Source organism: Equus caballus, chromosome 4, assembly GCF_041296265.1.
Source record: "Equus caballus isolate H_3958 breed thoroughbred chromosome 4, TB-T2T, whole genome shotgun sequence".
Classification (NCBI taxonomy): domain Eukaryota; kingdom Metazoa; phylum Chordata; class Mammalia; order Perissodactyla; family Equidae; genus Equus; species Equus caballus.
In genome coordinates this window covers 64,935,265-64,963,014 of record NC_091687.1, presented here as the reverse complement: position 1 = coordinate 64,963,014, position 27,750 = coordinate 64,935,265, and the positions used below count along the sequence as shown (strand labels likewise).

The 27,750-nt window shown below is 47.6% G+C and overlaps 1 protein-coding gene across 1 annotated transcript; it reads right to left on the bottom strand.

Annotated features, from left to right (window-relative positions):
• Positions 1-353: 353 nt before the first annotated feature.
• Positions 354-27,497, bottom strand: MTURN (maturin, neural progenitor differentiation regulator homolog). The gene is made up of 3 exons (XM_023639451.2): positions 27,018-27,497; positions 17,546-17,668; positions 354-5,751 (listed from the first exon to the last, which is right to left on the bottom strand). Exons 1-3 carry the CDS (start codon positions 27,177-27,179, stop codon positions 5,641-5,643), a joined length of 396 nt encoding a protein of 131 aa, XP_023495219.1. The 5' UTR covers positions 27,180-27,497; the 3' UTR covers positions 354-5,640.
• Between the last annotated feature and the right edge of the window lie 253 nt (positions 27,498-27,750).

Genomic DNA, 27,750 nt, shown 5'->3' with positions numbered 1-27,750 from the left:
AGATTTCTAATTGGAGCCACAAAGGATTCCTAACCAGGACAGAAAAAATAGGGTCCTCACATACAAAGCTAAAGTACTAGTTAGAAGGAAGAGTGGAAAATTACTAAATACCAGCTCCAGCATCAGGACACATTAATGTCTCAAAACATATCAATGATTAACATTTGAATCCTATCAGTGGTGCATGTAACCACCTCCTCCTTCTAGCATCCCAGCCATCACCCCCACTCAGCCCCAACAACAGCACCACAAAGTCACGTGATGGTCCTTATTCCTTGTGCCTTGTTTATATCACATTAGGTGTCTTCTAGGACCACCCATTGTGGAGGGAGTAAAGAAGAGGCAAACATCACCCGAGTTTGGAAGGCTCTTTAATAGCAAGCGTATGGGAATTACATCGTTGCATGAGATCTTCACTCTCAGGGGAGGGGGAAGGAGCAGATGTGGACAGGGTTCCATTGAGGATTTACACCGCTTGAAGCATCTACTGAAGGGCAACAATTTTTGGCAACCCATTTCACAGCTTTGTCATTTACAAGAGATTTCTTTGAAAGGAAATAGAAAGGCAGAGAAAGCGTACACACCTGCAGGAAACATTTCTTGCCTAAAAAAACCCCCCAAAACTCTTCCTTGCTTTTGCTTCTAGTGTAGACGGCTAAACTTTGCTCTCATACACAAATTAAGAATGGGTCACAGAGAGTTGCAGCTTTTCCCTCGAATTAACAATTTACTTTGTCCTCTAAAGCGCTGACATTTTACAGAGCACTGCTCTGCATCTTTCTCCGCCTAGCCGTCAGAAGGTACTTACAGTAAAAAATGAATCTTAAGAAACAAAGACATAAGAAAAACCAGGGAAAGGCAGTTTTACAAAGAACAGACTGTCAGCTTTCTCTGTGGTACCGAATAACTCAAATACACTTCTCAGCAAATTAAATGTTTATTTGTATGTGGCCTGGTGCACTTTTTTAACTCTTTGTGCCTATTCAGCCTTACAGTGCTTTAAATGGGGTTTCTAACGTGAAATGCTCAGAGGTCCTCTATTTTTGTAATCCAAATTTAAATGAAAATATCAAAGACAACATATTATTTAGCAATTTGCCCAGTGAACATGAGCTATAGATATTTTACCGCGGACACCAGGTTGCCATGGACACCAGAGGCTACTGGCATTCTGGCAAGTTTTAGAATTATTCTGTATAAAATCTAAAAAGACTTCAGCCTTTCATGTTATACCTAGTATCACAAAACCAAGATAACTGACTGGGTATTTAGGAAGGAGGATTAGTATTGAGTTCAAAAAGAATTTTAGGCTTCTCTGGAAATCTAAAGACTAAGCGGCAATGGCATCTCTTTGCAGTTAACACTCACTATAGTGGAAGAAGGATCTGCGATCACTCGCGTTTTAATTTTGCTCTTTCTACAATCCTGAAGCTCGGTGGGGTAGGTGGGCTCTGCCTTCTGGCCCACGGGGGCATTCCTGACCCATGGCCTCCTCCGCAGCTGACAGCGAAATCAAGTTTGGTTCATGTTCTTCCTGCCAGGTGTTTGGAGCCCCTCTCAGATCTGTTAGCACTTTGGAGAGACAAGCTTCTCTGGCTGGCAGCTGGTTTACTGAGCAAAAGAACCCCACCAGCTTTGCAGGACACCCATTGTCTCCTTGGCTGGGTGGTATTTTTAAAGCCACAAAGCCATCCCCAACACAGGCCTTGCGATGCAGGCAGGCAGTCCCTTTTAAGAAAGCAGCCTCCTTCCTAGTAAGACAGCCAGGAACACTTGTCCTATGCCTTACATGATAACTGCCTCCTGGCCTTTTGTTTCTTTTTTTTTTTTTTTTAGAATCAGACTCTAACTCTCCCGTTCTGCCTTACCCATCTCCTCCCAGCCCCGATTACATCCTGTCTGCTCCTAACTGCCTGTCAAATTGTGGGAAAGCAGATCTGTTCAGAGCACACTTTCCCACCTTGTAGATTTTAATATGCAAGGCAGATTCCTAAAATACAAATTCCGATGCTGCTCTGGTGTCACAGCTCCCCTAGGTCCATACACTTTGTGCTCTTACGAAACAGAAACAATATTCAGAGACGTAATTGTGCTAGTGAAAGGTTTCTGCTTATATATGAAAAATGACAGTAACTACGAGAGGAGAGAGGTTTTCACCTAAGTGCACTGGAAACCCAATTCTGGTACCAGGATACAAGGAGAATGCCTAAATGAGAGACTTCTCGTGTTCTAGTCATGGAAAAAAAGAAGTTCTACGTGCTGCTATGAGCCAGGGAGACGTGAGTGGACGCCTCAGTATAACTGAGTCCAGGGTGGTGGCAGGCATTGTGTGGGGTCTCACCTCCCTCCTGGCTCCATAGGTCATTCTCCGATTCCCTGAAGTCTGCTCAGTACGATTATCAGGCAGAGAAAAGTAACCAAGCGGCCATAAGAAAAATGTCTCTGTGATTTACTCAGACCCAGGATCAAGGTTTTGTAACATTATCATAGGCACGATTTTACAGCTGGCCTACAGTGATCAACCAGCAATCAGTCATTCCCCCATTCACACACCTACACAGACACATGCAGACACACATGCACACACTCACTCTCACTCATTCTATTACTTCTCTTTCTCTCTACTGGAGGACATGGTAAAAAAGTAAAAGAATGCGTTTTTCACTCTCTTCCAGCTATTCTTCATGCAAACCTCCCCCTCTCAGTTAAGTTAAACTTATTTCACGTCTAAAGCCCCAGTCCATCAGGGCACAAAGAAAAGCTATGCCTTCCATAGGCAGAGCACGCACAACCGGGACAAGTACGTTTCCGCATCTTCTGCGGCCTTACTTTACCCGCTCACCGAAGGAAGAGAACGTCATTGGCCCTCAGGATCAGGCCCCAGGGGCTTTGGACACTCACAGTCCAACAGAAACACGTGCTAAGGCAGTCTTGTGCCCAGGATCCTAAGGACAACAGGATTTAAAATGTATTTCCTTCTCCTCTCCCCATAGATTCCTTGAGTGTTGCTCTTCATACACACACAGGTCAGAAGGCAGTGATGGACGGATAGTGGCTAAGCAGGAAGGACAAACACCCCTTGTTTCAGGCTAGTTAAGCGACTTGCCCAAGATTATGCAGTCACTGGCAGAGTCAGGACTAGAACCCAGGTCTCTCTCCTAACTCCCGGGTCAGCGCTCCTCCCGCTGTGCCATGCCGCCCCCTTGGTAAGTGTGTTTATATGTTTGTGAAAGTCAGGAACTTGTCCAGCCACGGAACCACCTCCATATCAAGAACCACGGGCCGTCAGACTCCCTGATGAACCAGGTAAAGCCCTATCCTGTGCAAATTCTAATGCCACACACGACCCAAACAGAATCCACAGCGCAGCAGGGAGTGTGTGCGTGTGTGAGCAAGCACTGGCTGGGGTGTGTGCACAACCAGAGAAAGGGCAGTCTTACAGGAAACAATCCAATTGGCTAACGCCTTTGGGGGTTTTGCCACAAAATAAGTAACATACATGATGTTGTCCCTTACCCCTGGGGTGGAACAAAGACCAGATTACTCCTCAGCCCACTGAAGGGCTGAATATAGCGCAGCTCAGTTTTCATAAACAGAGAACATTAACATAATAATAACAAAATGTATGTGATCAAAGTCTAAACACTTTTTTGATAAAATACATCTTATAATAATGTCCATTCCATTTTCAAACATACGTAAATTTAGATTTTAAGCCTCTAAGTATAAAATTCCAGTTTACCTTTGAATAGAGCAAGCTAGTCAAGCGTCTTCATTTCAGTTGCCGAAGTCATTCTCGCAGCCTATTGGGTTAAAACAGAAGTTCCCCAAAAACCTGGGCGATACCTACAGAAGGTACAGCTCACAATCAGCTTTGCTCAGGAACAGAGCCTCTGAGAACAGGACAAGGAGTAAAGCACGGAGCACGCTCACTCCACGGGGTGAAACACCAAGGGGTGGGGTGTTCACAGGCTACTCAGAGGGAAATTCATTTTACTTGAAATTAACCTTTAATATGTTTTTCCAAGGAAAGAAACAAACATGGGTACCGAAGCACAGATGGAAACCGCTCTATTATTTTACCCGATGACTTGGCACTGCAGTACACTGTTCAAACCACGAGCAGACGTGTTCCTCAGAGCACCAATCAATCAAACGGAAAAGGCTGAGAGAGTCAGGTTTACGCCGACATGCCTGGGAGATGGACAAGATTCCTACAAGCTCTGTGGCCTCCGCCGCTGCTGCTTTTTTTGAAGTCCAAAACTTTGACAGCCTAACGGCACGTGTGTGGATGTCACAAACATTCCCACCCCAGATGCTATGTTCAGTCAAGTGCTGTGAAAGAGGGACTCTGCATCCTAAGTTACTAGAACCAGAGACGCTGAGGGCCCAAGAAAGTGAACGTTTTCAATAATTCCATGTTAGCATTGTGGACAATTTCCCCCATAAATATTTGTTGACTAAATGATGACAGCAGTGTTTCCAGTTATTACAGTAATTGTTTCTGTGAGTTGTCTGAATATTTTGATCACTGAAACTTCCTCTTTGCACCAAGCTAACCCACAATTAAAAGATTCCCGTGTTCATGTCGCTTTAAAAATTTGCTGCATTAGGTTCCTTGAAGCAGTTGATTATAATTTTTTAATAAGTTTTACAGTGGGATCCTTTTCTTGACTTGTTTTTTTAAAGGATAAAAAGACATTAAGAAAGGAAAGAAGGATTCCGTCATATTTTTAAAAAATTTTGTCCTGGTTTATTTTCCTATTAAATCTACCTATGGCTTCAACGTGTAAGTGGCACTTGGATTGTGGGTGTTTTCATGATTTAACAAGTTGCCATCTCATGATAAAGAGAGAAGGTAAACGTTTCATTTTATATGTGGGACGGTTTATCAACATTTTAAGGAAATCAATAATTTAGGTCTTTCACCCCATTTATATTTCCCACTATTAGACTTTAAAAGTGGCTTTGGAATTAGCATGTTTGAAAATAACTGAACGTGCAAGTAAGGTTTATATCTAACCACAAACCAGCTGCTACGTATCCAGGTAACTCAGTAATGGCAGAACACTTCAGTGAAGGCCTCTCTTATCCTCTGCACCCAAAACTAAGTGATTATCCTTTTCTGCCCTCGTATTTGCACTTGTGAAGTTTAATGACTAGATATTAAAACTCATGCTTTTTAAGCAAACCTTTCACTTACGGACACTTTAAAGGTACACAAAAAGTGCAGACTGCATTTCTTCTCTGCCATGCTTTCCCTCAATAATGTCACCTGGGAGCACTCAAAATATATCCATAATACATTCAGAGTTCTCTACATTCAAGTCAGCAAACGTCATTCCTCTAACACAAACTCAAGAGAGAACGGTCAGCCACAAAAGGGACTCTAAATTCAAAACGGCAAAGGCTACCGAGACAACTCCATAGAAACCCACTGAAACGGGAGTAAGATTCAGGTCACTTCTGAGCAAAGCTCATCCCAGATTTTTTGTTAAAAAGGTATTTCATTTTAATTCGGGTGCTGGGAGTCAGACGTCCTGTTTTGAAGTGCTAACGCAAAATGCTAACCCGGGAGCACGTGACCCCACCTCGGGTACCACGGGGCTCACTCCTTCTCAGGCGGGAGCCCTCGGAAGTTTACTGCTGACTGACCCCCATTTGAGGGTGGTCCGCCTCTGGCCCCTCTTCCTCCACGTCTGCACTGTACTCTTCAAACGCGTCGTCATCGGTATCTGGAAGCCCCAGTAACTACAGGGGAGAGAAGAGAAGCAGCTGTGAATGCCAAACGGTCTGCAGGCAGGAAGACAACCAAACGTATCGGACCCAAATTCAGCAGCACCAAACAGCAGCTCAGATTTCCCACGGGAGTCAACCACCCCATAATTATGTTTATAAACTCATTAGATGGAAACGTCAATCCTTTAATGGATTGAGGCTGAAAGGGGCTAGGTTTTACTGGGGAGCTTGGAGGCTCTCTACTTTTAAGTATCAAAACATAGCATCACATACCACCTACGCACAAAGATAAAATATCTATGCGCGTGCACGCACGCACGCACACACACACACATACACATACATCTGGGACATCAGCAATAGTACAGTGAGCAATGCTGACTGTCCCACTGAGATGTCAAAAATCTATTTCCTCTACATTTCCTCCCCTAAAAATACATGCTGCTATTATTTATAACACATATAAAAATGTGCAAACTACTAAAATGTTCAACAAAATGGTTAAATAAATTATGATGCATCTACAAGATGGAATCACACATTCACTTAAAACAGTATTTATGAATACTTTAATTATATAAAAAATATGCTAAGTATAAAAACAGCATGATAAAAATTGCATTTTCATTATGATACAGATTTTCTTAAAATTTATACACATACATAGAAAAACGGCTTCAATGAAATAGACCCAAATTTTAAAAGTATTCTTGTAGACAGTGGGATTATGAATAAATCTTGTCCTCCTTATTTCTCTGTATTTTCCAAATGCTCTACAATTATCATCAGGGAAATTCACAATACATTCACAGTAAACATTTTCTTAAAGCACTGACTGGTCTTTGGTTAGAAACTGTGAATGCCATTGGCTGGGCCTGATCAATATGAACAAAAAGCTCTTGTGCTGGCGGGAAGCCATGGCCTTGGGCGCTCCTGGGCCTTGTCTGTGATCACGGGGCTTCCATCCCACAGCTCCTCGATTTACAGTCTGTGCATGGCCAAAGGACTTTCTCACGTGATGGCCCCTTGATTAACCACTTTCAGGCAACCTCACTGACTGGCCCTATGATCCAGATGCTAACTGCATTAAGATACCGAACAAGATGGACCATTCTGTTCACTTTGCATTGCCTCCCCGGTGTCCTGCCCCCACCATCTCTCCTTCCCACTCCTTCCCAAACGCAAAAATGAGAAAAGGATACGCAGAGTCCTGATCAAAATAATGTCTTTACTCTGAAGTTCTCAAACTGCCATTCTCGCAGGTCTCACAGAGCCCTGTGAACACACTGAGGACAAAATCATCTGCTAGGCACTCCTAGTCATAAGATGCGTGTGGCCTGCCAGGGTGGACACAGCCAACTGCAGACATGTGCTTGCCCCTTAGAGCTGAGTGCTGTCTCAGAGAGACACTGTTGACCTGGAAGGGTGGGGCAGAGGAGCACATCCCAGTCTGTCCAGAGTTTGTACTAATCTTGTGTGTGCTTGGGAGAAGGGAGGAGCCCGTTTCTCCTTCTACTGTCTCCCTTCCATGTCTTAGCAGATGGAATGAAAGATAAAGTTTGCCTCTAAAGAGAGAGAAAAGATAGTTGATTACAATGAACACAGAAGACTCATATCTTGGTGTTCAATTTTTATTTGAAGAGCTGCTTGATGACACAGCAAGGTGAAAGTGTCAAATGAGTGGTAATATTTAAGTAAGTGATAAAACATAAATATTGTTGCCACTACCAAGAACTCCAGAATCAACTAAATGCCAAAAGAACAATGCATTAATTCAACAATAAATGTAACTCCTCATTGCACTGAAGGGATACCTAACAGAGGAATGGCCAATGGGTTGCCCCTCACTTAACAAATCTGACTGGTAGTGGCTGCCTAGAGCCCTGGGTTCAGGAGGATTCTGAGGCTCAGTAGGAAAGACGACAGTCAATTAGCAATGGCTGTCATGGGCAAAGAGGGTGCAGTTGAGGTATGTATCTACATATTTGCTATCCAGTTCTAAAGAGATGTGCCATTGGTTATTCTTCTTCATAATACACTCAGGTAATTCACACAGACCCCAACCATGGGTCCCTTCAAGACCCTCTCTCTCCTAGGCCCAGAGTGGCTTGTAGATGGGGATCCAACAAGTCACACATGAAACCATGCTTCCCCTCTCTCCTCTTCCTAGCTTGCTGCCTTACTTAGACGTGAATCCAAAGGATGCAGTTCTAGGTCTAGAGCATCAGCCACATGGGGAGGCCCTTCCCTTTGGCAGGAAGTGTTCAGATGATCAGTCCTCGCCCTTACAGAAGGGAGAAGGAAGAGAAGCGGTTCCCAACGCCCTCTGGACTTTTAAGGCACCTCAGCTCAGAGTCTGCAGACTCCTTGAGAGGCTGTGTGGAAGAGGCACTGAAACTGGCATCCAGATGCCAGGGCTCTAGTTGGGGACCTCTGCCAAGCCACTGCCTTCGCCAAACCTCAGCGCCCCCCTCTGTAAAGTGGGAACCGTAACACCTGCTCCACCTCACAGAGAAACTATGGAGATTAAATAAGTGAAGGTGGCCATGGTCTGCAAACTGTAGGGCCTTAAGTCAATGCATCTAGTTGTGTTATGTTGTCCTGCTTCCCGTTTTAAAGCACAAGCTGTTCAATTATTCAAGGGGATAAGTGACCACCTCCAGCCCCTGCTTCTCCCTCTCTCTTCCGCTGCCCTTGATTTTGGGCCACCTCACTGTTCATTACCACTGCAGGAAGCAAGAAGATGTGAACTCAAGTCTATCAGCCTCCTCATTTGATTTTCAGGCTTACATTCAGCATTCCACTGAACCAACCAAATCCATCATACTGCAGATTTAATAACAATAGCTAATACTGGTTAAGTTACTATCTGCTAGGCAATGCTTTTAGCAGCTTTACAGATATTAATGCCTTTGTTTTCATAATAACCCTGTAGGGCAGGGACTATCATTATCCCCCATTTACAGGTAGGACCTAGAAAGGTTGAGTAACTTGCCTGGAGTTACCCAGGATGCGGCAGAGCCAGGATCCAACCCAAGACATCGGACTGCAGACTTTACACGCCTAACCACCAGGCCACCCAGGCGATTCCCTTCCAGCTGTCAGCGCTGTGCCTATGGATGGATGCTTCAATATTTTGTATTGGGTACACACCTTTTTAAAAATACAATATGCAATGCTCATGTCTAAAATTATGAGTATGTACAATTTGGAAGCATGCAGAAGAGGGCAGAAAAAGCACAAGAACTAGAATTGGCCCGGAAATCCAAAGGATCTCTTACAGATATGTAATAATCTAGCATTCCCACCTCTGTCTTCACTCTCATCCATGGTGGGTAAGTCTAAATTTATCTTCTGGATCCAAATTTTTAACAGTCAAGAAGACATCTCAGAGACAGGAGTCCAAATTGACTGGTAAGAATCCTGGAGTCCTTGCTTTTACTGCACCCACACATTATTACAAGGAAAAGGAGACAGGCAAAAAATCCTGTCTGGCATATTTAAATTAGTTTTGATCACTATAATCAGTCATTACTATTTGAGTAAAGTTTTTTCAGCTGACTGGAAAAAAAACCTTCATGCTTACTCTGGACAACAGTGTTGGCATTTCCAGGGTCTTGCTGTCCACCAAGCTTCCTTTGAATAACCTATGGTCACCCATCCAAACAGAGTTCTACTGGAAAGGGAGAGCTGCCATCCCTTGAGAATTAAATTTCTTCAGACCCCAGAGAGTATGGGTTATCTGTAGGACAAACCCTAGGTCTTTTGGTAAGTGGTGTAAACTAGTTGAGGCTATATTCAGTTGGCACTTAGCATCTGCTATCTCCGAAGGTGGCACTGACTCAGCATAGTGGGTGAGTGTCTTTACAAAAGAAGGGGAGGAGGTGTCTATGCCTTGGAGAACATAGTCCACTAGCCAGGGCTTTCATGCTTCCAAGAGATGCCCTGTGGCTTCACAGGTCCCTCTAAGCTCCTTCCAGAGGATTCTTTGAAGCAGCATTGCTCACACTTTCGTGTATATATGATTCACCCAGGGATCTACCTAAAATGTAGATTGTGCCTCAGTGGGTCTCAGGTGGGACCTGAGATTCTGCATCCTAACAAGTTCCCAGGTGACAGGAATATGCTACTCCAGGAACCACACTCTGAGTATCGAGACAATAAAGCATTCAGGGAATTTGCCACTATTTATCTTAATGATCAATGATGCTAGTGGTACCAAGAAACCTCTGATGGGATCCTGGTCAGTCTGTCTTCTTGATACTAGGGAAAAAAAAGAGGTAGGTGGCAAGATGGACGTAAGACCCAAATGGGCAAGAATAGTAAGTGCTCTCTTAGGTTTAGGGGCCACTGTACTTCTAAAAAGACAAGGGCTTGAATGTTCAGAATGTGAGCAAGCACCAAAAGCCATGATCAACTTAAACTGTCAACTTTCAATGTCTTTCATTAAAACCCACATGTGTGCAGAATCTTTTCTTATCAGACTTTCTGACCCACAGGGGGAGCTTCCCACAGGTGGATTCTTTCTCTTCGCCCAGGCTCCTGACCAGACTAGAAGAGGAGAATAGACTTTTTCTGGATCCTAAAGGGAAGTTTTCCTGTGGGGTTTAAGCCCTCGCTCTCCGGCTGTAAATGGCAGACTGAGAACATCCATCTTGCTCATGCCAGTGAGCTAGAATTAGGGGAGTTTTTCTGGCAGAAGTGTCTCTGCTTCTCGAGAGAAAAAATGTGGATTACACAGCATCCCCAGGGAGGGGACCAGGGTCAATGAGAGTGAGAAAACACAGGGACCACGGGCTCTAGCTCCAGGTAGCGCCACCAAAGCAACATCAACCAAAACAGCAAACAAATCGTCATGGCAACAGATGCCTCATGACCCTAACATCCACAGCGCTGGTGAGAGAGAAGAGTCATACTCCAGGAAAATAAAATAAAGCTTTGAGAGGATTTGAAGGGCAGAGGTAAGGTTTGGTTTCGCAGCTAAACTGCAAGTAGTAAGCGCTCTTCTCTTGTGAACTGGTTTTTAACCAGGGGAAAGTCTGTCAGTCGTCACTAAGTAAAAGATACAAAAACAGCGAGGAAAAAAATGAATGACACAATCACCATTATTTAGACCCATAACCACTATTTTATTATCTAGCTCAGTCATGTGATGACCAGCAACTGTCACCTGCGGGCCACTTAAGAAAAATGTAGGACTCCAACAATTCTCTAATTCACATTTAGCAAGTCTCTGAAGCCATTATTGGTCACACGACATGGATAAACCCAGCTGCCCAGGGATGGCAGTGATGGGCTGCTTGGCACTGTCACTTGCCTACATGTATCACTTGGATATGACGTTCCAGCAGGAAGGAAAGAATCTAGGTACAAGTTAGGGGGTCCCTGGAGTGGCACAGAATGGGGGTCACCCCAGGAAGGGAGCTGCCCTGCTGCACCCACAGAGTATGTGTCTACCCACTTAGCATTTCCTAACAGCCGTTATGAGCCAGAAATTCAGACGAACGTCAGCAGGTTGGCTGGGCTCTGACAGCCCTCTGTGTTCTCAGTCTGACTTTGAAGCCCCTGCAAATCCACAGGATAGCGAAATAGGTATGACCCCCATTTTAAAGATGGGGACAGTGAGGTTGAGCGACCTGCTAGGTGCCACACAGCATGGGAGCCAGGCAGGCCAGAGCAGGGCTGAGCCACTTTCCCCACCCAGGGACCTCTGTAAGACGCTGAGCTAAGGGGCCAAGATGAACCTCCTGGACTTTCTCCCTGGCCAGCCTTCCTCCCGCTCTGAGCACAACGAGATTCTGCCATTTCTTCAAGTCCCACCTCCTCACAAAGCCATGCCCGGCACTTCGTGCCTCAATGAGCCTGCTCACATCTGATATTCTGCGCCCTTCTGACACACCATAGACAACACAGCCTTTTAAAAAACAAAACACAGTTTCTGATTATAAATCTTTTCTGTGACATCACAGAAAATTTACAAAATGCAGAATAGAAGAAAATAATTATCACTTATCCTGCCACTCAGAGGCTCTTTGATCATATGTCCCTCTAGGGGGACAAGAGCATCCATTCGTCCTCTTTGTAGTACTAGCATCTAACACAGTGAGTTGGATGGATTAAGTACTGAATGGATGTTTATTATTGTGCCCAAACCAATGTTGATAAACTTTTTTTTTTTGATGAGGAAGAGTGGCCCTGAGCTAACATCTGTTGCCCATCTTCCTCTTTTTGCTTGAGGAAGATTGTCTCTGAGCTAACATCTGTGCCAATCTTCCTCTATTTTGTATGTGGGACGCCACCACAGCATGGCTTGATGAGTGGTATGTAGGTTTGTGCCCAGGATCTGAACCCACGAACCCCAGGCCAGTGAAGCAGAGTGTGTGAACTTAACCACTATGCCACTGGGCCAGCCCAGATAAACTTTTGATTATAAGAGCCCGACAATACCTCTTTAAGATCTCTCACCTTAACCAGATGTTTCTGTTAAGCATGTGTTGAAATAACTTAGCCAATTGTTTTCTCTCTCCATCAGAAATCTAAGAGTCTTACAAGACGTTTCACTAAATCCTGCTCACTTCTCAAAGGTATTCTGCCTAGTGTCCTCAGCCCGTCCATATCAATGCCAGCATTTATTCAGTGCTTACCGTGTGTCATGTGCTGTACTAAGTACCCAACAAGAAATGTATCATCTAATTTTCATGGCAACCCTAAGGTAACAATCATCATTTATTACCCAATTTTACAAATGAAGAAACTGAGAAACAGAGAGGTTAAGTAACTTGGCTGAGTCACACAGGCAGCAAGTGGCAGAGCTGGGATTTGAATCCAGGCGGCCTGCCCACAGAGCCTGGATTCCTCATCACTGCAGTACCCTGATTTCACAGGACTGGGGAGAGACCACAAACAACACCCTGCAGTACACACTCACTAGCGTCCTCTCGGGAAATAGCTCCCCAAAGAACCAGCCAAGTGGAGTGAGCAGCGCAGAGAATGAACTCCCTTGCTTATTGTGTACAGTAGCAGAGTGTCTGGACCACAACGAATGCTGTGTCTTGTAACACGGAGTTCCTCTGTATGTTTCTGTGGCTGACTCTCCTAAGAAAGTCAGCTCCTTGAGGACAAGAACTGGGCACTGAGCCCTGCCCCTCACTTCCAAAGCCGTGCTCTGGCAAAGAGCGGAAGATCAACACAGTCTGTTGAAAATGTGATAAAGAAGTAGAGGAAAAAGAGGAGGAGTAAGATGGTGAAAAAAATAACTTTTTTTCTTTCCAAATCCAACAACAGATTTTTTGGAGGGAGTGGACTTTGACTGTGATACTCATTGTTTCAGTGAGGGGAAGGCAGAAAGAGAAAGGGGAGAAAAGCACAAGGTCTACAGAGTTAGTACGTTGAAAGATGCACAGTGCTCAAGTGCGCGCTGAGGCTGCGGGCAGGACCACTGCGGAAGGCCAGAGGATGACCCACTCTTGGCCCGCGCAGGCAGGAGCGCACAGGCTCCAGCAAAGTTAATTGATTCTGCTCGACTGATGCCCCAAAAGGCAGCAGCAGGCTGTCAACAGATCGGCCCTTATCTTTCTGGAGACACTGCACAGGGCAGGGGCTGGCGAAGGAAAAACAAGGATTCAAAGCCACGGATGAGGCTGTTCTAAGATGAAGGTGAAAATATTCTTCCAGTGGTTTCTCCAACTATAAACAAAAAGCAGCTGTGTGAATTGATCAGATTACCACAAATTTTCAGGGAAATGATATGCTGAAGTTTACCTGCTTGATAACCTTGTAGCATTTGGCTATGCGTTACTTTAACAAATACTTTCAACTACGACAGCAACAAGACTCCTTCTTGCGTCTTATTTCTAAACCCAAAGCTTCCTTATATAAACAGACAGAGAAAGAGCGGCAGAGGGGGGAAACGCACTCTGCAGCGGAGGTGGAGAGGGTAAGAGCTGCCGGTGATCTCCAGCAGTCAGTCCTTCGTGCTGGTCTGTGCCACTCCCTCTCATCCGGCCTGGGGCACATCCTGACTGAGAGAAACCCAAGGCCGTGTGCACTTCACCTTCAGTAACCCTGAGAAGGTGCCCCACACAGGCCTCTCCCTGAGGGGCAAAAAGGCCCAGCCAGAGGGCACCCAGAACCCAAAACCTTCCCCATCAGAGGGGGCGGTGTACTGGGTCAAGGCCTCCTCACCTTGGGAGCACCATCGCGGTCCACAATGTAGGGCTCTGCTTTAGAAATGACCCCCGAAAGCCCAACAACCTTGGATCAAATCTGTGGTCTCTGTGACATGCAGCAGCTTGATCTGAGAGCATTCGATCGATCCAGCTGCTTTCAGCAATGCATCTCGATTTGTTTGGACTGCGTTTTTTTTCCCATTCACACGTGGCTGTCTGGTTGCAGAAATACAGCCACATACTTGGTAAAGAAAAACAGCAAAACAAGTTCTGGCAGGAGTTTACCTTCTCCAGTTAAGTCAGTTTGACAGTATTTTGCTTGCCACCAGAGATGATGTCCACACAAAGAGAACCAGGTGGCAGGTTAATGAACCGAACCCCTGTGAAGAACCCAGCTGCAAAGTGAGTATCATTTGCTACTATTTTTCTGGTTAAGAATTGGGGGAATCTGGGCCGGCCCTGTGGCCGAATGGTTAAGTTTGCGCACTCTGCTTTGGCAGCCCAGGGTTTCGCTGGTTCGGATTCTGGGCACAGACCTACACACCACTCGTCAGGCCATGCTGAGGCGGCGTCTCACATAGCAGAGCCAGAAGGACCTACAACTAGAATATACAACTATGTACTGGGAGGCTTTGGGGAGAAGAAGAAGAAGAAAACAAAAGATTGGTAACAGATGTCTGCTCAGGTGCCAATCTTTAAAAAAAAAAAAAAATTGGGGGAATCCATTTTTTAAATATTTTGCCTACCTTGATATCTCTACTCGGATGTCTAATAGGCACTTCACACACTGACATGATCAAAACTGAGCTCCTGATAGCATCATCCCCCAACTTTTCCTGCTGCAGCCTTCCCCATCTCAGTAAATGACGCCACCACATCTTTCATCACACAGGCCATCACACAGGCAAGGAACTTTGGAGTCTTCCTGTCCTCTCTCTTCTTCTCGCCCCCCATTTCCAATCCACCAGCAAGTCCGGCTGCGTCTACTTTCAAGGCATCTCCAGAATCCGACCCCTTTGTTCCACCTTCATTGTGGCCATGCCAGTCCAAGCCCCATGGCCTCTCACTTGGATGACAACAATGGCCTCCTCGCTGGTCTCCCTGCTCCCACCCTCCCTTACGGCCTATTCTCAACCCGTCAGAGGGAACCTTTCAAAATGTGCAGTCAGATCCCTCTGTGCTCAGACTCGTCCAATGGCTCCCCATCACACCAGAGGGAAAGCCAGGTCCTCCTGTGACCTGCAGCCCCTGAAATTCCTGGACTCCTCTCTCGCTCCCCCCTCCACCCAGGCCACACCAGCCCCTCCTTGGCCTTGAACAGTGGTGCCCTCCTACCCCGTGGCCTCCATATTTGCTGTTCTCTCTACCTGGATCTTCCTCCAGATCTCCTATGGCTCACACCTCACTTTAAGTCTTACTCCAATGTCACCTTCTCGGTGAAGCCTTGCATGCTCCCCTAATCAAACATCTCAGTACCTCTGACATTTCTTACCTCCTTTCCCTGACTTATTTTTTTCTCCTTGGCACTCATCACTAACACATTATACGCTGTACTTTGTCCTGTCTCCCCCGCCACTAGAATATAAGCTCTGCTTGATTCAAGTGCTCCGAACAGAGCAGTAATAGAGCCAAAAGCCCAGTGGGTACTCAGTAAACACATAGTGAATGAACGAAAGTGGGAGAGGCCAGTACTTTTAAGTCAAAAAACTATTTTGAATGAGCCAAACAGGATTAGATAATTAACAACAAAAAAATGAACTGGTTGGATGAATGATACAAATCAGACCGAGAAACAAAAGCCACGAAATTTCATTTCTTCTAACGGTGGATTAAATGATTGGGACCAACTCTGCCGAGGAGAAAGGAAAAAGCTGGATTAAATATGACAAATGCCTTCTTAAATACATTGAAGAAATAAAGCCTGGAGAAGTAAATCAAACATAGAAAGCTGCTTTTGTCCTGAGGGCATTAGCTGACCTAGCAGAAACAGCTAGAAACTTGACTGCATTCTTGGCCTACTCTAAGAGCTGGGGGGACCAAAGTCAAACGCAGAGTCTTCCAAAGGAGCAGACTGTGATAATCCATCGCCATTTTAAGCTGGGACCCCAAAGGTCTACACCTTTGCTATGGTCTGAATGTTCGTGTCCTCCCAAAATTCCTAAGTTGAAATCCTAACCCTGGAGGTGATAGTGCCAGGAGGTGGGGACTTTGGGAGGTGATTAGGTTATGAAGGCAGAGCCCTCATAACAAGGACTGGTGCTCTTATAAAAGGGGCCCCAGAGAGCTCTCTCCTTCCACCACGTGTGGTTACCGTGAAAAGATGGCCGTCTGTCTAGGAAGTAGGCCCTCACCAGATACTGAATCTGCCAGCACCCTGATCTTGGACTTCTCAGCTTCCAGAACTATAAGAAATGAATTTCTGTTGTTAATAAGCCACCCAGTCAATAGTATTTTATTATAGCAGCCTCCACAGACTGAGATCACCCTCAGGACCTGCGGCCTGGCTTTTCATCACCGGGAGAGTTCCAAGAACCATGAGTCTTAAATTGTTTGAAAGTGGTGTCAGACTGATGGAGGCCCCAGGCCCTGGCGGAGGCAAAGAAAAATCTTCTCTGGAGGAAGGTACCATCATCTTAGGCCTCACTTTATTCCTATGTGTAAATTTTCAAATACAATAACCAGCACACACAGATAATCCAACACACAAAGAAACAAGATACCAGGAGTGAGAACCGGTTGAAACAAAAGACAATGAAACAGACTTAGAAACCCTGCAGTACAGGCCTATCACACACAGTCTGTTATGCAACCGAGCCTACTATGTTCCGAGAGATAAAAGACAAGCTTGAAAACTTCAGCAGAGAAGTAGATATTATTTTAAAAGACTTGAAAAAGAAAGAAATAGATATTCTAGAGCAAACATCATTGACCACGCAGAGGATTTACGGTGGGCAGGGACCCGAACTGGCGGCAAGTGTCACGACACTGGTGATCTGACTTTATCTTCCAACAAAGATAAAGGGAAACAGGTAATCTTCAAAATAGGGGTGAGTATTAACTTCACGTTTTTCAGTTAGGATGAAAAGAAACTGTCACATAGCCACAGACATACAGATTCCTAAATCCTGAGCGGGGGTGGGGAATCTCTCTACAAGAGAGTTTATAAAAAGAGAAAAGAATAGAAGCCGTATCCAATTTCATCCTTCTCCATACCTACAGATATGGAGGTACATCCTTTATATAGCTTTCTGGAAATCCCCCCAATGTCGGCCTTACTGCTATAAGAGACCCTCCACAGCACCTCCAAGGACTCTGGGCTTAGATCTGCCGGACGAGACCAGGAATGTTCAGTTGTCTTATAAAGGCTCTGTTTGCTTCCCACCCTATCAGAGATTCTTAACTCAAGTGATGCTAGAAATAACCAACTTCCCTGCAACAAACAGCTGTGTCACATCCCATTCCCCCTCCCTCCCCGCCCTCAGCCTCCCTCCGCTAGCTGCTATCTTTAAGCCACAGGGCAAACAGGAGAAAAACAATTAGTCATCCCAGGTTTTGCCCACTTTCCCCACAATCCATGTTATTCAAAGCACCATCACTGTAGAGAACAAGACAGCTTTAGAAGCCAAGCAGGCACCTACAGGTCTGAAAGACTTGAAGACTTTTTCCAAGACTTCATGGAGTGTCTTCTTGCCGCAGGAGGAGATGTAATCCTGTGCTAGCTGCAAGAAAGGCAGGCAGTCCTCGCTCTCACTCCACACGTGCTGCATGCCCACGGGCGAGGGGAAGAGAAAACAAAGACATACAGTCATTACACTCGGTGTGAAACACAGAAAGCCAAGAACTTTTTTTAATGACATGAATTTGCAGGCCTCCATTCTAGAGTAAAATTCATATATTCATTTTTTATTTGTTAGCATCGATGGAGATCAGAAAAAGCAGACCCTATGAAAACCCCACAGTTTTGGTCCGTAATCTCACCTGCTCAATTCGCCACCAGACCTGCTCATATGGAGTAAAACGGGCAGTGGGATCTGTAGTCCCCCACCCATGATTTCCACTTCCCCCCTTCTAGTGCAGACTAAGGGTGGTTTTAACACAGGAGGGAGGGGAAACCAAGGGGCTGCATGATCCTTAACTTTGCTTCAGCTATGGCTGAAGGACTGATTAAGCATAGTTTGTAACCAATGACCTGGAACGAGACATCCTTTACCCAGCTTGGCCTGAGAGTGGGAGTGAAGGTAAATTTACTTCAAAATGAAGTGAACTTAGGAGAACAGACAGAAAGTCATCACAAGTTACCGGGAAACAAAGGCTTCTGAAAGCCCACTTTCCCTTAAGATGCTTTAAGGGGGCATCATACCCAAACATGGCTTCACAATGTTAACATGCACCCAGAGGAGGTTGGTTTTAGGTTTTACTTTTTCTTAAGGCTAAATGAGTTTCTTTTCCCATGTGAGGATGTCTGTCTTAGCACATGTTTAACACTAGACAAGTCTCTCCCATAAATGTTCAAGGATCTGGAATAAGCCCAAGAAACAGGCTTGAGAGATGGAGATGCGGAAGCCCCTGGCTCTGCGTGTGTGAGCAGGGAGGGGCACTGGGCTACCAGGATAACAAACATCAGGGTATCTGTCAGGTACCAAGAATGTTTAGAGGGGGCGATCAATGACAGCTCAACACTGGTGGAAAAGTGTAGAGGCCTGGAGAGAGGAAGACATCTGGCAGATGAGAGCAAGAAGCAGGGAGTAGGCAGCAGGAGACAGGATCTATTTGGAGAAATGGTCCATGTCAAGCACACACTTGTTCCCTTCTATTAATACAAACAATTAGGCCATCACCCCAGAAAGTTATATGCCATCACTCAGTAAACACATTTTACCTCCTTTCTTCTCACTGTAGCATTTCTAATAACTAGATCTATAGACCTAAAATACAGCTCAGGTCCAAGAGAGACTAACTGGGTGCTAACATGCCATCTTCACACCTAATTATCTGTGTTTCCTAGATGTAAAGGTCCACTTCTGACACACGCTGCTCTAATTCCAGCAGACTTCCAGAGTCGCTTCTGCCTTGAGCTAACAGAGACAACTTCTAGACTCTCTAACGTTAGCGAATAGCTCAAACACGATTCCCCATTAATTAGAGACCCTTAAAGTTGTCGAGCGACTAAAATGCCATTTATGTAATCGTCTCTTACACCGTACAAAAGTATAACAGTACAAAGTGCTTTTATATCCATTATCGCACTTGATTCTTAATCAGTGGGGATTCAGCAAGAACAATAAAGTCCCACTTTAATGTAAGTTCTGCTCAGTACCCATTTTCATACTCGAATTTTAAAAAGGTCCAGCGTATTTCAAATTCTTATCCAAGTTAAAGATAGATTAACATCTAGCACCACACAATAAAAAACTTTAAGCCTGCCTTCCCTAGACTTGTTGGGAAGATTAGAGAAAAAGTAAAAAGTTTATTAAGTGCCTGACTGGCATTCAGTGGATGTTCAATAAATGGTGACGTAAGTACCCTCTTTCCCCTCTTGCATCTGGAGGAGAATGGGGGCGGGGCAGGCTTACCACCTGCCACAAGGCTAAGGTCACACGCTGAGCAAAGCAGAGGCCTAATGTGGCTTCACTGAGAACACCGTCCAAGACAACTTGGATTATAGTTAATTGAGAAGTAGAGGCATCTTGAAAAACCTTGTATACCTATTCTTTTTAAAGTGCATTTGAACTTTAAATTACAAAGGAAACTAAGGAAAGTCTGTCACTCAAACAACAACAGAATTGTAGCGTACCCACCACCGCTTGGTAAGCGGTTTCTTTAGTGCAGGGTTTCTAGGGCACCTCTAACCTTAGGAGGAGATTGTTCTTGCCACAATGCTCACTCCTCCGCTGTTGGAGTTGTTGCTTTGTGACTATATTGAGGAAGGAAGACTCCACATCTGCTAAAGGACCTTCTGTCCAGTCGGCCTGAATTCCTTCATCTGGCTGTCTAGCTCACTCTGGACTCCCAGTCGTGTTGGTTTTGCGGGTTTAAAAAAGTTTTTCCTGAATGCCTGCCCATATGATATGCGAGGGAGTACGGGGTTTGGAACCAGACAGACCTAGGTGTACATAGCCACTTAAAAGACATCACTTAATTAATGCTAATTGTTTCATATCCATTCTTTCTCATACAAAAAGTATTCAGTTTTATTTATGAAAACTGTTTCCTTCCAAAATCAATCAGGGCAGTCAGCAAAAATCCATAGAATACAAAATAAGATGAAATAAAAAATAAGTGTGCAGTTGGGAAAATAAGGACAAAGGGGAAACGGGAAGGAAAAGAAGACAAACCCAATTGAGATTAGGACAAACAGTGCAAGGTTAATGGGCCTGGCCACTTGCTAAGAAGAGGACACAGATTTCCCTCCATCACTTTCCAGAGGCAGTGCCCACAGATAAAACAGACCAGCCCTTCAGAACTACCAGGCAAGGGGCTGGGGGCAGGATGGTTCCCCCTTAGAAAAAGTAGACGGGCCCATTCCAAAACCAGGGGAGGCCCAAGAGAACATGTAGTGGCTGGCCTAAAGCTCTTGAAAACAGGATCTGGGGTCTAGTCTTGTACAAAGACAAATGGGCAACTGAAGACCCAGAGCCCTGACCACAGGGTGTGGCCACAATGACTCCGACTCGGAAAATATTTTAAGCATGTGTAACCAAACACCCACTCTGGCCACGAAAAAACTACAGCAGGGGTCAGAGAACCTGTGGCTTTGAACAATGGAACTCCCGGCAAATATAAACCCAGGTACAGAATGTATTGACTTCCAGTAGGGGAGTTAGGCTAAGGCAGATGGCAGCCCTCGCCTGCTGTAACAGGAGAAACGCCAGGGAAGGGCTGCAGGAGGAGGGGAAGGCAGTGGTGCTCAGGCCCCAGCGTGCATTACAACCACCTGGAGGCTTTTTAAAACTCAACTGCTGGGCCTCACCTGGAGTTTCTGACAGGGTGGGGCTGAGTTTGCCTTTCCAACAAGTTCCCAGGTGATGCTCCTGTGGCCAACGCCGGGACCACACTCTGAGAAGCAGAACTAGGGAAGAACTTGGACTAACTATGTATTTGGGGACGTGGGAGTGGAGGAGAGTGTTATATGTAAAAGTCTTAATGTCATCACGGACTTAAACCAACACCAAATCTCAGGACGGCACAGGCGGCAGTGAAGTGGCCCTCGCGGTACCTACCCTGGGCAGCCTACTCTTTCCTACAGACTCCTGCCTGTTAGGAGTTGAAAAGCCCCGGGGACACTGCGATTTAGAACAGGCCATCTGCGGCCCCTTTTTCTGCTCTTAAGTTGGGCCAGAGTTTATTATGAAAGCCTGCCCAGCCTAAGACAATATAACCAAGTCCCCTGCACATAGGAGAATGAGCACCTTTCTGTGTTCTACAGTGTAGATGAGAACATCCAGCTTATCCAGAAATGGTATTAGATCATTATGGTAATTCCATCCCACAAACAGCTTTTGGAGCCCCGTCGGTGGGCCTCTACTGTTTTAACACTTGTTTGGATGGTGCTTGACTTCCTGGTGCTCAGGCAGAGGGGGGGTGGCAGGGGAGCCAAGGACACACCCATTTCTCCTCCCTGGACTCAATTATCTGAGTCAAAGGGCCATGGCGGTGGGCCTCACTCTCACCGTGATACTGATGTGAGGGTTTTCTGCCGTCATCAGTACTGGGGAGTCCATTTTGAGTCTGGCTTAATTCAAAACTGACTGCCGTCCACAGAAGAGAGGGCGCAAGAAGATAAAAGCCACAAGCCATCTCATGCCACCCAACGTGGGAAGGGCATGGCTGGCCATACCTACAACCTGCTCTTTGTGCCAACCACTGATCCATTTTACCAAGGAGGAAACTGAGGCCCAGAGAGGTTAAGCAACTTGTCTGTGGTCACACGGGGAGCAAGGGGCGGATCCAGGACGTCAACAGAGGTGTGCATGCCTTCATCGAGCCTCAGCTCCTTCATTTGAGAGTCACGGAATACTCCTTGCAGGGTGGTTATAAAGATTATAGGAGACAACCTGTAGACTCTCATTTAGCAGGGGCCCAGTAAGTGTTTATCCCCACTTATTTGAACTCTCATTGGCATAACTCTACTCTCCTCAGGACTACCACTCCAGGGATATATGAAGGACATATCTTTCCCTGAAATAACCTCTCTATACGAATAATGTGCAGCCATTGCGGAAAGCTTTACAGTCTGCCACTATTCCCCAATTCAATCCTCACAATAATAACGTAACATGGGTACGATTATCCCCATTTGACAGATGAGGAAACTGAGGGCAGAGTTTAAATTAAACAAGAAAGTGCTCTCTCCCCTATACCACCATATAAACACGATGCAATCTCATTTACACACGTTGTAGTTTCTTCTCCAAAATAAAAAGGTTGTTATTCGGTCATATAATTAAGAATAGAGACATGCCTAGAACAAAAACGGGGGAAAAATATATACAGACATAGGCAGACACATATAAAATCAAACCACATAGTCCTTCTAGAAATAAAATCTTTTTCTTTAATACCTCGACAGCTGCTATCTTTGTTTCTGTACTGAGGAGGGATTCAAACTATACAAAATTTTAGATCCAAACATGTTTCTGATGGGTCGGCAGAAAAAGCAGGACAATGAGGGAGTCTTTCCCTCCTCCAGCCATCAGTGCCCAGGCACTAGAGAGGGCGGGGCAGTGCCCTTTGTGCAGCGAGCTGCTTTCTCGGGGCCCAGGACAAGGGGACGGCAACCGGCGCGGCCATGCCCGGGAGCGCATGGGCACGAGCCCACGCGCGCCCCTGTCCACCTGGTGCACCTCTGTCCATCCGGTACAACCCTGCCGCCAAAAGCCCACTCCTCAAAGCCGACAGAGCACTCCAGGACCTTCTGAGTTGGCAGAAGAGGGGAGAGTGCCACCTGTCTGAGCTCTCAGCTCCCTCCCTGACCTGCCAGCACACGTGGGGCTCTGGCAGCTTCCTTTTATCCCAGGACCTGACCTCGCAGGCCATCCCGGTGAAAGGGCCGCATCAGGGCAGCGGCCGGGAAAGCGACAGCCTGGACAGGCCGGCCTGGGAGGCCACAAGGGGAAAGAGTGCACGGGGCCCAGGAGCTGCCGGAGCGGAGGGAAAAGAAAAGGAAGTCCTTATTCCTGGGCCTCTGGAGCTGCTGGCCTGTGGGACCTTCTGCATGGTGGCCTCTGGGCGTCTGCGCAAGTCCTGGCTGTCACTTCTTAGTGGGACCGTCCTGGATGAGTGCCTTAAACTCACTAAGCCTGTTTCCTTGCCTATAAAATGGGGCTAATAGAACCTACCGCCTAGAATTTTTGTAAGGCCCAGTAACAAGCTGTCCTTGAAACCACAGTCTGAACTGGGTCCCCAGCTGTCACTCCTGTGATGCTATGTTTTCAGGGTCGGGTATGGTTCAAGTTGCTCTACACTTATTAGCTGTGGGAAAGTTAGGAAGCCTCGCTGTGCTTATTTCCTCATCTGCAGAATGGGGCTAATTATAGAGAGTGCCTTGTGAGCTCACGAAGATTAGATAAATTCACATAAGCCAAGGGCTTAGAGCAGTGTCTGATACAACGTAAACTGCACATAAGTGGTAGTCGTCATTATTATTGTTCCTTGACGCTGTCATTCTTGAAATTTAACATCTATCTTCTACACTAGACTGTCATTCATTCATTCATTCATTCTTACAAACATGGATCGAGCACCCATCACATGTCTGACACTGTTCCAAGTGCAGAGATACAATGATGAATAAGTCAGACAAGATCACTGCTCTCATGAAGCTTACAGGCTAGTGGGGAAGGCAGAAAATAAACAAGAGACTATCAAGTACTAATGAGTGCCATGATAAGAATAAAACAGGGCGAGGAGAGGGAGAGTGTGGTCAAGAAGGTTTTTGGCAGGCCTGAATGGCATTAAAGAGCTAGCCATGTAAAGATGTGGGGGAAGAGTGTTCTAGGCAGAGGGAACAGCAAGTGCAAAGGCCCTGAGGCAGGAATGAGCTTGGCATGTCTGAAGCCCAGTGTGGCAGGAACATAGTAAGCAAGGGAGAAGAATGGTTCAAGATGAGGTCAGAGAGGTGGCAGGAGACAGATTATGTGCGGGCTGGAAGCCAGGGTGAGGGGCTAGGTTTTATTGTAAAAGTGATGGGAAGTCAGTTTAGGTGAGGTGGGGAGTGGTGGAGACAGCCCTGGATTACATTTTAAATAGATCCAGAGTGATTGCCACGTGGAGACTCTGCCAGAGGGCACTAATATGATCACCCCCATTTTAGGCACTGTTCCAAATAAGCCTGCTACGAAGGTAGTAATATTATCATCCCCATTCGACAGATGTGGAAATCATGGCACAGAGGGATTAAATAACTCCTCCTAAGGCACGCAGTTAGACATAGGGGGCCAGGGTACAAACCCAAGCAGCCTGACCCCAGAGTCCGTGTGCTCCTAACCACTACACCACAGTGCCTCTTAGAGAGGATAAATGGCCCCAGGAGTTCCAAGGCAGAGACCCTATCTGCATTCCAGGTAGCCCTGGCCTGGTGCAAAGTAAGCCTTCAATAAATGTTTGCTGAATGAATGAATGATGTGAACACACTGTAAATTGAGAAATGCTAGGTAAACACTCTTATTATTAACAAATCCTTCAGATGACAGGAATTCTACTCTTCTCAGATTTCTTCTAATGCTTAATTTTCCTGGGGTTAAAGAAAAGAACAGAGGTAGGACATTTACTTCGTGCCTGAGTTCCTTTAGTAGAGGCAAACAGCAGCTTGACGAACCTGGCCCAGGGCAGATTCCAGGAGAGGTCTGAGCTAAGAAAACTCCTGCGGTTGGCATCTTGTCCATTATGGCCTCCAGAAACTTTGAGAAAGTTCAGTGTACCCAAGGAATTGCTTTTCCCACCACCTTCTTTCTTCCTTATCTATTTCATTTGTTGGCAAATGGCTATTTTAAGCATTTTACTCCTACAGGTGGGAAAACATTTAAAATATAATATGGGTGGCCTTGAAAAAGGCCTGATGTACGTGATGTTTCTGAACGATGGTTTCATACACATATAGTCAAGGCCAGACAATAGTCTTGTGTTTTCTCCACCCACTAATTCTGCTTGGAGTAATTTCTCTGTGGATGTCTCTCTCCTGCAGTCTCAGCAGGGAGGCTGTGTGGAACTCCCCCGGGAAAATCCCGACCACGAGTGATGCTTATCTACCTATGTCCCACAGTAAGGAAGGGAAAGGCCACTGACAGACTAAGGGAGCCCGGGGCTAGAATGGAGTCCTAATCAACCATGGTGTCCTCTCCGCTACATCCCTGTGGCTTTCTCACACTCTTACAAAGGAGTGAATCCCTTTTTAATGATCGCCCACTCTGCCCAACATTTATTTACTTCCTTTCACTACAGTTAACAGTGTCTTACATACATTCACAGCTTACTTGCTCTTCACAGGTACCTGTGATAGAAGCATTCGGATTAATCTCATTTTACAGATGAGAAAATGAAGGCTTTTAAAAGAAAAAGAGACAAGTTCTAAATTCTGGGGAACCCCAGATCTCTGACTCAAATTTGGGGGGGCCCTGCTGGAGTAGAGCCTGTTCGGTGCTTTTTCTATCCCATCACTTGGGCGCTGGCATAATACCCATATTTTGGACGTGTAAACTGAGCTCAGAGGAAAGCATGTGACCAGAGTCACACAGCCAGAACTCAAATCTGGCTGTCACCCAAGGCCATCCCTCTTCTAGAGTGTCGCATGGCTGGGGACCAGGTGGGTTCTTCGCCTCCGCGGGGTGGGGTGGAGGTGGTGGGAGGGGCGCGCTTTATGGGCAAGTCAGACACCAGCCTTCACCTCTCCAGGGCCGAGAAAGGCGATCTTGCTGTCTCTCTAACTCCTTCGCGAACTTCCCGCGGGTGGTAGGGGCGCGCGGGGGCCCGGACCCCGGCCCAGCTTTGTCTCACCCCACCTGAGGAGCCAGCGCCAGGCTGCGCCTCAGCGCCACCCCACCTCCGTCCGCAGGGGCGGCAGCAGCGCCAGCTCCAGGCTCAAGCCGGCGACCACACAGTAACCCGAGCTTACAGCCGCCTCCATCTTACATTTGGGGACCATTATTTTTTCCCCGTCCTTACAAACACTTCATGGAGCGCCATCCTCGCCCACTCTCCGGACCTCCCACCTAACTCCCCTGCCCTCCGCATCCCCTTTCTAAACTGCCTGTGCCAAGACCCCAGGTGGGCGCAGGATGCAAAGTCCAAGATTGGGACACCGCAGTTCCAGGTCCAGGTCCGCCCGAGTCCGGGGCGGGGCGGGGAGGGAGAATTCCTCATCAGGGAAAACCGAAGGGCTTTAGCAGGGCTTTGGCCGCCGCCTCCGCGGGACAGAACCCGCTCGGGCCCCACACACCTCGCCGGAAGCTCATAGCGGCGCAATGGAAGCACAGGAGGAAAGGGGGATAGGCGTGCCCGCGTGTGTGTGCGCGCACGCGCGCGTGCGTTTTTAAGATCCGGGGTGTAATTCCGCAAAGAAGGTCCAGGAGCTGGGGCATCGCTAGGGTGGACAGGGGCTTTGTGTCCAAACAGGCAGCGCAGGGACTAACACGGGGGACGAGAGGTTCTCCCGGGCGGGGACAACTCGAGGAGTTGTATCTGCGCATTGGGAGGGGAAAGGGATTCCTCGCCCGGACGGGACGCCTGGGCGTAGGAAGCTTTAGACTCCGGGTCCTGCGGAAGGGTCCGTGGGCCCCGGCACGTGCTGGGGCGACGCGGCGACACTCCGGGGATGCTTCAAGCCGAGCACCGCGCTCTGGCTATGGGGTCGTGTCCCCGAAAGAGCCCGCCCCAGCCCGGCTCCCAGGATCCTAAGGGCGCCCCTGCCCGCCGCCCACCCGGCCCCACCCGGAGCGCTGACACCACTGCACCGGGCCCGGGGGCTTGCCTGCGGAGCCGCGGGGCGCGCGGCGGCGAGCCGGTTACGCCCCCCCACCCCCACCCCAGCGCCCCACCTCGGGAGCTCGGGCGCCGGGGAGCGGCCGGGCGGCCACACTCGCGCGCGCTGCGGCGGTCCCTCCCCCATGCACTCACAAAATTGTCCCCGCAGCCGTTGTCCGGACACAGCACGTAGAAGGAGACGCCGGGGTCGGCGTAGAAATCCATCCTGCGCTCAGTCTCCTCGGTGGCGATGAGCTCGAAGGGCGTGTTGGAGCACCATTTCTCCGCAACGTCAGCCAGCTGCTGGAAATCCATCCTGGCCCGCCGCGCCCGCCGCTCCCCAGCCTCCTCTCGCGCCGCCCGCCTCCTCTTTCCTCGGGCGCCCTCCTCCCGGGCGGGCAGCGCGCGGCTCCGCGGGCTCTGGGGCAGGCGGCGGGGCCGGGCAGCGCGGGCTCCCTCCGGTCCCGGGGCTCCTCCCGGCGGGGACTGTTTACATGCTGTGTGTAACGGGGCGGGCGGCGGCCGGGGACGGCGCGGCGCCGCGCCCGCCTCCTCCCCGCCCCGCCTCCCCGCCTGCCCGCCCGCCCCCTTTCGGGCCGCCCGGGAGGCTGGCGCGGCCGGGCCGGGCACGGTCGGAGGCGGGCGCGGCTGGACGGGGCGCGGCGGGGGGCGGGCTCCTCCGTTCCCCCCACACCTTTTTTATAAACGAACCCGGAGCATCCCGGGTCCCCGCGAGCCCAGGGCCGCCCCGGCCCTTGACGTCATGGACCTCAGCCAATCACCGGAGCCTGAGGCCGGCGCCGCGGCCTCTGAGCCCGGTGACGTCACAGCGCGGGCCCGAAAATCCGCGGCATCCCGGGTTACCGCGAATCGGAGAGCGCTCGCC